The sequence below is a fragment of the Drosophila biarmipes genome, chromosome X (assembly GCF_025231255.1).
Source record: "Drosophila biarmipes strain raj3 chromosome X, RU_DBia_V1.1, whole genome shotgun sequence".
Taxonomy (NCBI): domain Eukaryota; kingdom Metazoa; phylum Arthropoda; class Insecta; order Diptera; family Drosophilidae; genus Drosophila; species Drosophila biarmipes.
In genome coordinates, this window is record NC_066611.1 from 15,630,768 (window position 1) to 15,644,735 (window position 13,968).

Sequence of the window (13,968 nt, forward strand, 5' to 3'; positions counted from 1 at the left end):
GCAACTTTTGGATAAGAACCCTTGACACCGCTCGGGTAAGTACACAACTTATAAAATGAGATTGTACACTCGGCATTGAAGGCTGTAAAATCCAGCGATATGATATACCACTTCCTGGGATAATTCCTTGTGTAAGGAGAAACCCAATGCTTTACCAATAAGAGAACTCTGCATTGCATTTGATTCCTTTTCAATAATGTTTTATTTTAATGTACTTGCATTATATTTAGTTAATAACTAGATTTGTAAATTATTCTCACTTTAATGCGTCTATAAATTAAATCTTATTCTTAACTCTTGTCTCTCGGCATTACTAGATAAGAAAAAAAATAGAAGTACCACACACATACGATGATCTTCCAGGGAGGACACTCTTCTCTCGCTATCCCACTATCCACTAAGATTAGTTTCAATCTGTGCTCTACATCATCATGTCTGCTGTGTTTGCACTATCTCTATGTCAGTTATCAGTTTATCAACAATTGTACAAGTGACAAATCTACAATGAATTCGATAAAACACCGAGAACAACACCGTTGACGCTGACAACTCTGGCGAATACAAATTGAAATTGGACTTTGACTAAGTTTAATGTTTCGTTTAAAAGTAACCAATAGTAATATAGGTAGTGTTCCATAGGCTAAACGCTAAACGCACTCTTCTCTCGCTAGAATTTTCAAAGGCGACACTAAAACAAGGATCCATTAAACGAATTTGCACTACAGTGTGGAAGGCAGCGGGAGGGGGGCGAAGAACCTTCGCCAGAAACCTCCTTGGCCCCTCCAAAGGCTGATCAAGTCAATAATGATTTTAGCATAACAATAGGAGTGAATTACTTTAAATTAGCAAGTAAAAGGTAAACTAATTACACACGAAAGAGCTAAAAAGAAACGGCAAAAAAAACGTATGGTAATAATAATAATAGTGATATTACGATAGCGATAATAATAATAATAATAGTAAACTAAGAAGAATAACACGCCAAGTCTTTCATTTTGACAAAATAGATATAATATGTGTGTGGGTCATCATCACTTGTACGTTATATTAACTAAGTTGCTCGTTTATTTATGACGGTGACGACAATGAGAACAATGACGACGACGACTATTTAGCTGAACTATGATTGATTTATCATATTGAAATCTTCAAAAATGATTTATATATTTTTTCCGCTGCTGCCGATCTATTCTCAGTGTGAAATACATTTTCAAATAAAACTCATTTCCTCTGAACAAAATAAATATGGTTAACATGGTTGGTTGGTTGGTTGGTTGGTTGGTTTGTTGATTGGTTAGTGTGTTATTGTATTATTGATGTGGTGTTGTGGTTGTGCTGCATTTAGAACAATTCTACCTAAGTTGCTGCTAGGCTAGACACCCAGAATCGGTAGCTAATTGCAAGCGATTAGTTGCAACAATTTCCTGGCTCTAAGACTTAGTTATTCTGTGGCATATACAAAAGAATTTTGAAAGAAAGGCATTTAGAGGTTTCACTCCGTTTTTCAAGAGGCTAGTTTTGGTAGCAACAATTATTGTTTTGTTTTGTTTCCTTTTTTGTTTTGTTTTTGCATTTCTTTGTCTGTCAAAATGGATTCTATTTACAATGGTTTTTTTTGGGGGGGGGAAAACGTATCCATTTTTCGATGCACAATTGTTTTTTCTGTTTTTTTGCTTAGATTTTCTCTTGTTTTGTTTTATTTTATGTTTGTTTGTTGACTAACGATGGCACACACGCATATATAGATATTTAGAATTTGTAACTTGTTAATTTGTCTGCTTTTCAATTGGTTTCTCTCTGTCTTAGGCATTCTGCGGCTTTAGTGCGGGTGTTGAGGTGAGGTAAGGTGAGGGGTTCTTCCATCTTACTTTCAGCTGGTCAAAGTAATCTTGTACTTTTCGCGGTTTGAGTAGTTTCGGTATGAATACAAATTAAACGAGGGTCATACAATGCATGTAAATATATGAAATGATCGTTCAGATATTATCAGTTTTAAAAAAGGCCTATTTTAATATTTACAGATCTCAGCAAACAGCAACATAAAATTTAAATTATATCAGGTTTCTCTCTATGCTTGCCAAGATATATGCGAAATATTTTTTTTTTCTTTTCTTTTTCTCTATATCTGATGAACGCTTGATATTTTAGTTAAGTTTATATTTAGTGTATTTTTGTTTTTTTGCATTTTGTTAAATTTATAAAAACTATTTACACTAGGTAGTACTGCCTACTTATAAACTGAGTATGGTAATATCTTAAGCGGTCCGTTCTCAAATCCGACAGCTCTAGCCGATCCGTAGAATGCCCGCCCGCCCCTTGGTGCCGCGCGGTCACAATTCATAACCTAGCCTGATCCTTCCCCCATTTTGGTATCCAATCCTGGGCAGTCAACAAACAAACGTTTGCCTTGTTGTGTGTGTGTATAATGTGTGTGTGTGTGTGTTGTTGTTGGGTTAGTGAGGTGTTAGGTGCTCTTACTCATATATGCGTGTGTGTAGTTTGCGTTTGTTATGTTATGTTGGTTGTAATGATTAAGGGGGCGCTTTCTCCCTAGGCTCAGTCGCATTCTACAACTTAACGAACGTGTTGTTGCTTTGTTTTTGTTTCTGTTTGGGGCCTCTGCAATTGTTGGCAGTTCTTCTGGAATCTGCCGCTTGCTGTATTCTATGTGCCTACATGCTATCTGTTAAAAAGCCGCATCCGCATCCGCATTCGTCATCCGGACGCACAGCCCTTTGGAGCCTGCTGCTGCACTAGACTCAAGCATTCCTTTGTCGCACTGCCAAGTTGCTTGATTTGTGTGTTGAGTGATTGTTGTTTAAGTTTGCTTTTGGGTTTCATTTAGTTCTTGGTTACTAGTTGAGTTGTTCACGTAGGCTGTTAGTCACGCATCTCCACCCACTTTGCGAGGTTTCTGGCGACCAGCTCCTTATTAATGAAGATTACCTTCTGCAATTGGAAGAGAAGAGTTAGAAACTTTCTGTTCAAGACTAATTGTACCTTTCAAAACGGGCGGCTGTTTTTTGTTTAGCAAAATTAAACTATTCAATAAGGTTTTGCTAAACTAAAAGTAAACCGCTTGTTTTTAAAAGGTACTGTTTTAAAATACAATCATTTGTACAATTTTTTACATTTAAAAAATATTTCCCTGTTAGTTAAGAACATTTTTAATCTAAATATTAATATCTATTATGTTAAGTTAGTTGACAATATTTTTAATCTGAATTATAATACCTATTATCTTACGTTATATATGCAAGATATTACAATTATTTATTTTTCTTAAGTAAGTTAACTAAGTTATTAAATATTATAAAAATAAACCAATAATAAAGAGGTATTTATAAGCAAAAAGGAAGAACATTCCCAAAACAGAAATTATATTACTGCAGTAACCTGGAAGTAGGTCTACCATTATGTCATGCACTGTCACCAACTGTCTCCCTCTTAAAAACACATGCCCTCTTTCTCTAATCGACGGGTTATACTCACATTGGGACCTAGAGAAGCGAATAAATAGATTTCTGGTATGTTGTGACTATTGTAGCCGGCGACTTGTGCTTGCAAGACAATGCCTTTGGTAAGTTGGTTGAGGATTTCGGCCGCCTCGATGGACCAGGTCTCATCTGTCAAGGAGATCGATCAAGGAGAGACAGCGTAAATATCCAGTATATATATACAGCGTATATATCCACACACTCACCGATGGGCTCAATGTTGGACAGGATGCATTCGGTGGCCTGGAAGGGCACACTCATGAAATCGGTGCGAATCTGGCGCAGTGTGCTAAAGCCGACATTCATGTAGCCACCGAAGTCGAGGAACTTGACCAGGCAACGCTCCTCGTCCTCGGGGTCCGTGTCCACGATCTGGACGCGATACCACACCCCATTGATGGGTATCACGCACACGGCACTGATCTCCAAGCTGGGCAGCAGGGGCGACTCCATGGTGGAGTAGCTATCGTACAGCTGCTTCTGCAGCAGGGGCAGCGATGGATGCGAGGGATGCAGCGGGTGCTGGATGAACACATGCGACCCGGACAGCACCGCGCTCACCACCACATCGTTGTTGATGCCCTCGATCAGTTTCAGCTGCGGGTTAGGAGTTAGCCAAGGCATTAGTGATATATATTGGATGGATGGTTTGATTGGATTGATTGGTTTGATGGATGGGGACTCGAAATCGAAACTTTCCGATTGCGCCGACACGACAGGAACAGTGGCCAACCCACTTAGAGAAATACCAAATATATGGTCTCTGCGTATTCAACAGGGAGGAATACTACCATAAAATCATCAAATCAAATCAGCTAATTAGCTAGCTAATCGGCTATAACCATGTCGTGTCGGCGGCATCGTCATCACCATTGTCTTTGTCATCGTCACACCATCACTCACTTGTAGACTGTAGAGGCTTTCGGTCGAAAGAGGAACTATGGTCTGGGGAAGCGCAAAGTGGATGCGTTGCATGGTGAAGTTGGGGTACCGCTTGGCCGGCAAACGTTGACGGATCATGGCCAGTGCGGCATCGATTTCGCTCTCGGTACCCTCAATGGTGCAGATGCGCACCTTGCTCGAATAGGGATTCTTGCTGAGGACCACGTTGGCCAGGGTCTTGGCCTTAATTTGGTTAATAAACGCCCGCTTGCGGCCGTACAGGTGACCAATCAGGCTGACGGGGAAGAGGAACTCGTAGCTGGTCTTCACGCGTGTCGCCTCCGAGCGGGGCAGGCTGGATCCCTTGCCGGAATCGCCCGACTGAACGCTGCAAATGCTCAGCGAGGGGCTGGCCGCATCCACATTGCGCTTCTGATTGCCATTATTGTCCACCAATTCCTCCTTCAGCACCGTCTGCTCCAACTCCTGCGCCGCCTCCAGCTCCGGCTGCTCGCCATTGGACGCCTCGGTGGCCTCCTCCTTGGCAGCCACCTTCTGTTCCTTTTCCTTCTCCTTGGGCTCACAGTTGTTGTTCTGCTCGCACTCCTCCTTGGTGGTGTAATTGGTGTCCAGGAAGGAGTTCTCCGGCGATATCTTCGGTGTACGTGTGGCCTTGATCACCACCGGTTCCACTGTCTTTTGGCTGGCCTTACGATTATAGAATGAGACACGTGTATTCACCGAATCGGGCAAATCACGTGGCGACGACAGATTCTCGAAATCCTCGTCTATCGAGCAGAGCTTCTTGTGCTCGGCATCTTGGATCTTTGACTTGAGCATCTCGGAATCGATCTGCTGCTGATGCTTGCCATTCGAGGAGCGTCCATTGCTCTGGATTTTGATCGGTGCAGATTTGCCATACAAAATGGTAGTGGGACTATCCTTCTCATCACTGCCGCTGCCGCTGCCGCTGTTGCTGCCACCACCTCCGCTTCCGGCTCCGTTGCCATTGGCTATGGTTCCATTGATGTTCATCGACTTGCTGGCCGGCTGCTGCGGCAATTTGCCATTCTGCAGGACGCCGTTGGCCTTGCGCGCCTGCACAGTGGACTCCATCGACGAGTCCTTGATGGCCGATGTGTCCTCGTCATCGGGCTTGTCTAAACGATTTTTATTTCTACGCCGAAACCAGAAGACGCCGAGTATAAATGCTACACCGGGCAGTGAGAGGTAGAGTAGAGGACGACCGGATACCATTTTCGCTGAATATTGAAAGATCTGAAAAGATTCGTAGGTTTTAATTAGCTGAGATCAGTATAATTTGAATTTCGAATTGAATTATTAGGAGAATTTTCCCTAGATGCTTCAATACCTTTAGAAAAGTAATAATAAATAACTGCGCCATTTTGAGGTGATTTTAAATATAAGGCCTATTCAGAGAGGTTTTTTGAATCGAATTCAGGTTTTTTGAATTTCTTAGGGAATGGGAAAGGGTTCTTAGATTAAATTTTAAGATTTTTTACTTTGCTGGAAAACTTTATACTTTATAAAGTTCCTTAATAGTAGTTCCTTTGTAAATCCAATTTACCATTTGAAATACATTTTTCCCCCATCCTAAGGTTTTGTATCTTACAGATACATGTATAAAATATATAAAAATCTAATAAATTCAAATAGTTAGCTGCTTGATTTATAATCAGTAAATATTTCTGAATTTCCGTTGAGTTCTGAAATAGTTAGTTCTTAAATTTACGGTCAGCAAATATTGCTGAACTCTTATCAAGACCACAAATTACAAATTAAGTAGCGTCGTATATTGCTTTTCCAAATGCTTGTCATGACAAAAGATAAGGACAAGTACACAAAGTTGTATTCTTGTTGAATAACCAAGTGCTGAATGAATTCAGCGGCAGATTTGCATAGTATTTGGAAATTGGTTTAGACATTTTGAGCATGTCAGACCGACCACATGACTTTTATTTGAAAAAAAACGAACCAAAACTATATTTAAATTTGAAAACCTATTAAAAGGTTTTCAATTGTTTTTGAAAATCACGAGACCCGCGTGCATGTGCTTGTTTGCATAAGTGTGCATGCGTGTTCGTGTTTTTTTCCCCTCCGCCACTGTGCGTGTGTGTGTGTGTTTGATTTTGGCTTTTTCCTTTCTGAACTTTTGCGTATTTATAGCAACAAATAAATACGTAAATATAGACAACAACAAAAATGTCGAGAGAGCGGAGAAGGTGCAAAGCGACTTTTGAATGCCACGCGGAAGGGAAAAACGCAACGAGCGCGAGTGAGAGAGGGCGATGCAGAGGGACAGGACAGAGAGTGTGAGCAAGATCGCGAGGCCAGGGCGCGTGCGCAAGAACGCGAAGAAAGAGAAAGGGAGAGGGACGGAGAGATTGCGAGAGCACAAGAAGAAACCGTTACGTTTACGTATGGCAATGGCAAATGTTACGAAATCATTACAAAACAAAACTAAAAGTTACGAAAACAACAGTTTGCCAGAAATTCTTCACCTCTTGCACTAACAAAATATCACCATTAGATATTACTAGTTGGCCCAAGAACTGGTTCGTTGTCTCTTCAGATTTCGTTTGTCTTTTGCTTTTTGTCGTTTTATGGCATCAATTCGTTTGGGGTCTGATATTTTTGGAGTCTGTATTCTTTTGTTTTGTTTTTTTCTTGTTGCTTTTTTTCAGTTTCGAAATGCCGGCGAAATTGTTCGAGAGGTTCGAGATATCGACTGCTCGATATAAGAAGGGAAACTACTTTGCCCGCCTTCTAATTGCCATTTCTTCGGGCTTATTTTATTTTATTTGATTTTTTTTGTTTCATTTCGGCAACGATTCTCCGCTCTTCACTCCATCCGCCATTCTTCATCTTCTCTGCCTGCCCCCTTCTTTCCGCGAAGAAAGAGAGGATGCGTGAAAAGTTTTTTTTAGCGCCCCTTTCCACCCACATTCACACACACACAGTCGCAACACACATGCCGCATAGTGGCAGAGAGAGGGACGGAGCGAAAGAGAGTGGCGAGCTCATTAGAACAAAAAGAAATCCCGAATCCGAAATCCGTTATTCGAAATCTACAAATGCACATTCAAATTTTGTCAACATTTCCGCACAGTGGTCCCAAAATGTGCTAGTCATGCTAAACAGTGGTATGGAAGAGCAAATTATCTAGCAGAATATGGGTTAACTTGGGCTTCTTAAAGATACTTTAAAAAAAATTTATAAATTAACAATTAATAAATTAAATAAGTGCAAAATATATTTTTCTTCTTAACTTTTAGTGCTATATTTTCTATTAATCTATCTATTTCATTCCACTGTACCGAGCTACCCCTGCCACGATTTCGTCACTTCGCTAGGGCCCAAAGGTCCTCGGCCGCACAGTGGACAGATGATAAGCCCAATCGCCAAACAACCAAACAACAAATAGCGACAGATCGCCGTGATGGCGAAGGGGGTGTGCGAGGGGGTGGGGCCTAATGGGGCGCTATGAAATGACCATGGAAGGGCAATCGGCCAGACAGCTGTGGCATTTCCGAATCGTAAAAACCGGGTGACGGGAATTTTTTAGATTTCTTGCATACTCTTCAGATTGCAGATTCAGTATTATAATTTGATTGAAAAGTTTGCAACCTATTAACATTAAATTAACAAAACACTAACCTACTTTTTTATCACCAGATTATACAACCTCTTCGTTTTTAACAATGGTAAATGTTTACATAAAAGTGGATAACTTAATTTTTAATAAAATCGGGTTAAGATAAGATATTTATAAAAAATATTTTCAAAAGTTAAAAGTCAGGGCATATAAACTTCGTTTTGACATTCTCAGGTTTCTGATTAATTTCTTATACTGTAAGCTTGTTTACACATGCCTGTTGATGTGTGTGCGTGCGTGTCTTGGCATGCAAACAAACATGTTTAGGCATGTTTTTTTCTGTCTTTCTGTTAGTTGTTATTTTTGACTTTGAACTTGCATGTTGTTGTTGTAGCTCGAAACTCGAATTTCCATGCGGTCAAAGGCAGAAGCCGACGAAAGGGGCGGCGAAGCAACAGCCCAAAAATGTTAAATTCCCCTTTAAACTCCGCAAGAGCCAAGGAGAGCGAGAGAGAGAGGGCAGCAGGCGAAGGGGAGAGCGAGCGGCCGAGCGGCATCAAAACAACAACAAGCCAGGTGCAACAACATTGCCAGCTAGCCGAAAAGTCCACATTGTTATAATCTTGGCAACGTGGTTTCCGATCATATGGTGGCCAAAAATGGGCGGGGATTGTATAATCGGGCGGAAACATATCTATATCTTTTATATATATATTGTGGGAGTGGCTGCTCCTTTTTGGCTCTCTTTCTAGCCAAACTACAAAAAACCCAAAATTAACGGTGAAAGCTGTGAAACACACACACACACGTTAGCATACTTATGCTCGGCATGTGTGTGTGGCCCGTGTGTGTGTGTGTGCGTGTGTGTGATTGTGCGATGGCATTGTGTAATCGTCGATTTTAACTCCAAATTTTTCCCTTTGCCACCCACTGTCACTTTGCCGGAACAACAACAACGGCAGACGGGCATACACTTGAACAAAAACTAAAAAAAAAATGCAGTGGAGAGTAGGGGAGCGGAGAGAAGGAGAGCATGCAGGCAGGAAGAGCTCGGGACTCGAGACAGTGGAACAAGTCCATTCGGGACAGAACATGACACCATTTTCTGCCACCATCTCTCTGTTTTGGCACACCAAACACACACACAACGCACTTTTTTGTACTAGGTTATGTTCCGCGTGCTTCGATTTCTTACCTCTCGCAACCGCTTGGATAACTTATTTTGCTCACTACTTTTGGGGTTTTCAATTGAATGTACTGCACTCGCGTGTTCTCTGTGGTCTACTTGTTTATTTGCTGGCGATTTACAGGCGATTTCTCGGCGCTACAGAGCTGCACGAATTAAACACGTGTCTACGTTCCACCTTTTACAAATCACAATAACATGGCCGGCGTGCGGCAGTGTTGCCATCCCTCGCCGAAACTCTGCCAATCGTCTGCCTCACGGGTAATCACGGTTCGCGACAAGCAAATGGCCAAGTTGCACGCGCCGCGCACACAAGAAAGAGTTTTCGCTGGAATTGCACTCGATTTGCTTGCACAAAGCCGAAAAAAACGTGTGTGGAGAACTGGTCATCGGAACGAATGGCAACACATGCCCGGGCAGGGTTGCTACTTTACATCGATAGCTATCGATTGCGGGCGTGCAACCCTGAAGTGGCAGCTGCTGGAGAGGCGTTGCCACCGGGCTGCGCGAACGAGTGTTGGTAAATACGTTGGGATATAAGCATACCCCTATTGCATATTATTTTTGTGAGAATTCTTTAAAACTGAAAGTTTGTTACTTAATCTTAGCCAATTTAGAAAGTAAGTCTGGCATTAAGATGGTACTACAAGTCATATATACGCATTCATTTGTTTTATATCTTGCGTTGCCATACAGCTAATTCTTAATATAATTTTATATATCAATGTAAAAAAAATCGGATGTAAGATATCCAACAGGGTATTAAAATTAAATAAAAAGAACTTTTATTTTCAAGTTCGTTGTACAACTTTTTATCTTAAAATAATATGTACCGATTTCTTTTTCCGAAAAATCGATGATCCCAAAAAATTCTGATATACCCGCTTATAAAAAATCGAAAAATAGGTCAAAAAATAAATTCTCCCAAAATTGATGCAGATCTTTATCAAATTAACCAAGCTTTCCAAAACTGTCGGTCTCTTAGTTGTACGCCTTGAATTGGCTGAACTACGATCAAAAAACCACTAAGAAATGATAATTTTTGGAAAAAAATCTGGATCTCAAAAAAACCTGATATACCCCCTTGCAAAAAATCGAAAAATGGGTCAAAAAATAAATTCTCCCAAAATTGATGCAGATCTTTATCAAATTAACCAAGCTTTCCAAAACTGTCGGTCTTTTAGTTGTACGCCTTGAATTGGCTGAACTACGATCAAAAAACCACTAAGAAATGATAATTTTTGGAAAAAAATGTGGATCCCAAAAAATCCTGATATACCCCCTTGCAAAAAAATCGAAAAATGGGTCAAAAAATAAATTCTCCCAAAAGCGATGCAGATCGCTAGCAAATTAGCCAAGCTTTCCAAAACTGTCGGTCTTTTAGTTGTACGCCTTGAATTGGCTGAACTACGATCAAAAAACCACTAAGAAATGATAATTTATGGGAAAAATGTGGATCTCAAAAAAACCTGATATACCCCCTTGCAAAAAATCGAAAAATGGGTCAAAAAATAAATTCTCCCAAAATTGATGCAGATCTTTATCAAATTAACCAAGCTTTCCAAAACTGTCGGTCTTTTAGTTGTACGCCTTGAATTGGCTGAACTACGATCAAAAAACCACTAAGAAATGATAATTTTTGGAAAAAAATGTGGATCCCAAAAAATCCTGATATACCCCCTTGCAAAAAAATCGAAAAATGGGTCAAAAAATAAATTCTCCCAAAAGCGATGCAGATCGCTAGCAAATTAGCCAAGCTTTCCAAAACTGTCGGTCTTTTAGTTGTACGCCTTGAATTGGCTGAACTACGATCAAAAAACCACTAAGAAATGATAATTTATGGGAAAAATGTGGATCTCAAAAAAACCTGATATACCCCCTTGCAAAAAATCGAAAAATGGGTCAAAAAATAAATTCTCCCAAAATTGATGCAGATCTTTATCAAATTAACCAAGCTTTCCAAAACTGTCGGTCTTTTAGTTGTACGCCTTGAATTGGCTGAACTACGATCAAAAAACCACTAAGAAATGATAATTTTTGGAAAAAAATGTGGATCCCAAAAAATCCTGATATACCCCCTTGCAAAAAAATCGAAAAATGGGTCAAAAAATAAATTCTCCCAAAAGCGATGCAGATCGCTAGCAAATTAGCCAAGCTTTCCAAAACTGTCGGTCTTTTAGTTGTACGCCTTGAATTGGCTGAACTACGATCAAAAAACCACTAAGAAATGATAATTTATGGGAAAAATGTGGATCTCAAAAAAACCTGATATACCCCCTTGCAAAAAATCGAAAAATGGGTCAAAAAATAAATTCTCCCAAAATTGATGCAGATCTTTATCAAATTAACCAAGCTTTCCAAAACTGTCGGTCTCTTAGTTGTACGCCTTGAATTGGCTGAACTACGATCAAAAAACCACTAAGAAATGATAATTTTTGGAAAAAAATCTGGATCTCAAAAAAACCTGATATACCCCCTTGCAAAAAATCGAAAAATGGGTCAAAAAATAAATTCTCCCAAAATTGATGCAGATCTTTATCAAATTAACCATGCTTTCCAAAACTGTCGGTCTTTTAGTTGTACGCCTTGAATTGGCTGAACTACGATCAAAAAACCACTAAGAAATGATAATTTTTGGAAAAAAATGTGGATCCCAAAAAATCCTGATATACCCCCTTGCAAAAAAATCGAAAAATGGGTCAAAAAATAAATTCTCCCAAAAGCGATGCAGATCGCTAGCAAATTAGCCAAGCTTTCCAAAACTGTCGGTCTTTTAGTTGTACGCCTTGAATTGGCTGAACTACGATCAAAAAACCACTAAGAAATGATAATTTATGGGAAAAATGTGGATCCCAAAAAATCCTGATATACCCCTTTGCAAAAAAATCGAAAAATGGGTCAAAAAATAAATTCTCCCAAAAGCGATGCAGATCGTTCGCAAATTTATCAAGCTTTCCAAAACTGTCGGTCTTTTAGTTGAACGCCTTGAATTTGCTGAACTGCGATTAGAAAACCTTAAAAAAATTACTTTTTTTGACTAAGTTTTTGAAAAGAAAAAAAAAACGTTCTACTAAAGAAATTTGTAGATATATTACATATTTTAAGCCCTTCAAAGTTCTTAAAAGTTTTTAATCTTCCTTGCAGCTGTCTGGCAGCTCTGGCCCTAGCTATCGATACCATCGCGCGCCTATCGCCCACCTCTGGCCGCCATACTGCACTGGTTTCCTGTTCCTGCTCTTTCTTTTTCAACAGCAACTGAGGTAGAGTGCTATTCCGTGAAAATAATCCGAGTTTTAGCAGAAGGGCTGGTAAATTGTGCCAGATCACCTACTAAAGCGGGGGCTACACTCCTTTCAAACTATTTTTTTCCTGTGTGTGTTCTTTTGTGTAATTACTTGCGGCCCGCGTGCTCGCGGAAATCGCCATTATTTGTGTGTTGCAAGTGTGCGTGCGGCTTCAGGAGAACATGATATATGGCCTATACCATGTAATCTGTTTCTTAAACTGAGTTCCAGTCTATAACTCCATCTATATACCGAAAAGAAGCGCACATACTTCGGGCCTAGCTTATGGGGAACCTCGTGGCGCGGAGTTCTGATGATTGCGAATGTACATATAAACTAGTTTGGCGATTTCCTAGAACACGCGGGCAGCCAAACAACAAAACTAGATTATGAAAACTTAACTCAAACTAGAAGTTCATAAGCATGCCTTGAAATCCAGGACAACCCACTAATATTTCCTCTTTCTTAAACCACAGTGAAGATGGCAGTGCGCTACGAGTTGGCAATCGGTCTTAACAAGGGCCACAAGACCACCAAGATCCGGAATGTCAAGTACACCGGCGACAAGAAGGTCAAGGGTCTGCGTGGATCTCGCCTGAAGAACGTGAGTATTGTTTAACCGCCTTTTTGTTTACATCGTTGGTAATCATATGTCATATTCCCCGTCCGCACAGATCCAAACCCGTCACACCAAGTTCATGCGCGATCTGGTGCGCGAGGTGGTGGGCCATGCTCCCTACGAGAAGCGCACCATGGAGTTGCTGAAGGTGTCCAAGGATAAGCGGGCCCTGAAGTTCCTCAAGCGCCGCCTGGGCACCCACATCCGTGCCAAGAGGAAGCGTGAGGAGCTGTCCAACATCCTCACCCAGCTGAGGAAGGCCCAGACCCACGCCAAGTAAACGGATGGAATCTAATTCGGAGTCGGGAAAAGCACTTGGAGCACGCCGTGTTGTGTTTTTTTTTCGTTTTTTCCGGTGTGAGCATATACCACGAAATATATGTCGACGTTACTTGAGAGCGAGTCTAAGCATCCCAGAATTAAACAACAAAAAACCCTTTAAAAATCACAACAATCATGTGTTTATTTTTTTCGAGTGCAGAGGAAGCTAACCTCGAACAAATGGCCAGTGAAGTGCCCTAGAAAGGGTACTAGTTAATCTGGATCTTGGTAGAAATACTCTACCCATTTTTAACAATGGCGTGGGGAACTCTATATGGAGAGTTCTTTGTGAGGTATCTTCAAGGGGATTGCTTCATAAGAAGCCCAAGTTCAAAACCCCAATTGAAAAATTAGCTTAAGATGCACTATTTTACCTAAAACCGTAAATACATCTTAAAAGAAGCGTCTGTTTTAGAAAGATAACTGAGTTGAATAGTTTTCTTGATGCAAAATCCTAGTATCTTCATATTTTCAAGGTATTTAATTTAATTGTTTAACGAAATTCCTTTCTATTAAAAGTAGCGTCTGTTTTAGAAAGATAACTGAGTTGTATAGTTTTCTTG

The 13,968-nt window shown here is 40.4% G+C and overlaps 2 protein-coding genes across 3 annotated transcripts; one reads left to right on the forward strand and one right to left on the reverse strand.

Annotated features, from left to right (window-relative positions):
- Positions 1–178: 178 nt before the first annotated feature.
- On the reverse strand, positions 179–9,577 carry LOC108032414 (A-kinase anchor protein 1, mitochondrial). Of its 2 annotated transcripts, none has more exons than XM_017106236.3 (5): positions 9,191–9,577; positions 4,401–5,657; positions 3,704–4,094; positions 3,493–3,626; positions 179–2,949 (listed from the first exon to the last, which is right to left on the reverse strand). In XM_017106236.3, the coding sequence occupies exons 2-5, from the start codon at positions 5,634–5,636 to the stop codon at positions 2,881–2,883; spliced, it is 1,830 nt and encodes a 609-aa protein (XP_016961725.1). In that variant the 5' UTR covers positions 5,637–5,657; positions 9,191–9,577; the 3' UTR covers positions 179–2,880. The 2 variants fall into 2 exon arrangements, with proteins under 2 accessions (XP_016961725.1, XP_016961733.1); XM_017106244.3 differs by lacking the exon at positions 9,191–9,577 and adding an exon at positions 6,902–7,146.
- Positions 9,578–12,364: 2,787 nt separating this feature from the next.
- LOC108032156 (60S ribosomal protein L36) lies at positions 12,365–13,538 on the forward strand. The gene is made up of 3 exons (XM_017106005.3): positions 12,365–12,441; positions 12,942–13,069; positions 13,140–13,538. The coding sequence occupies exons 2-3, from the start codon at positions 12,947–12,949 to the stop codon at positions 13,362–13,364; spliced, it is 348 nt and encodes a 115-aa protein (XP_016961494.1). The 5' UTR covers positions 12,365–12,441; positions 12,942–12,946; the 3' UTR covers positions 13,365–13,538.
- Positions 13,539–13,968: the final 430 nt, after the last annotated feature.

Excerpts from the sequence above, each read along its gene's own strand:
- LOC108032414 (XM_017106236.3), bottom strand. The coding sequence starts at position 5,636 with ATGGTATCCGGTCGTCCTCTACTCTACCTCTCACTGCCCGGTGTAGCA. Across the intron at positions 3,627-3,703 it reads GTCCAACATTGAGCCCATCG|ATGAGACCTGGTCCATCGAG; the intron begins GTGAGTGTGTGG and ends TCTCCTTGACAG. Across the intron at positions 2,950-3,492 it reads TCGCTTCTCTAGGTCCCAAT|AAGGTAATCTTCATTAATAA; the intron begins GTGAGTATAACC and ends TTCCAATTGCAG.
- LOC108032156 (XM_017106005.3), top strand. The coding sequence starts at position 12,947 with ATGGCAGTGCGCTACGAGTTGGCAATCGGTCTTAACAAGGGCCACAAG. Across the intron at positions 13,070-13,139 it reads GTGGATCTCGCCTGAAGAAC|ATCCAAACCCGTCACACCAA; the intron begins GTGAGTATTGTT and ends CCGTCCGCACAG.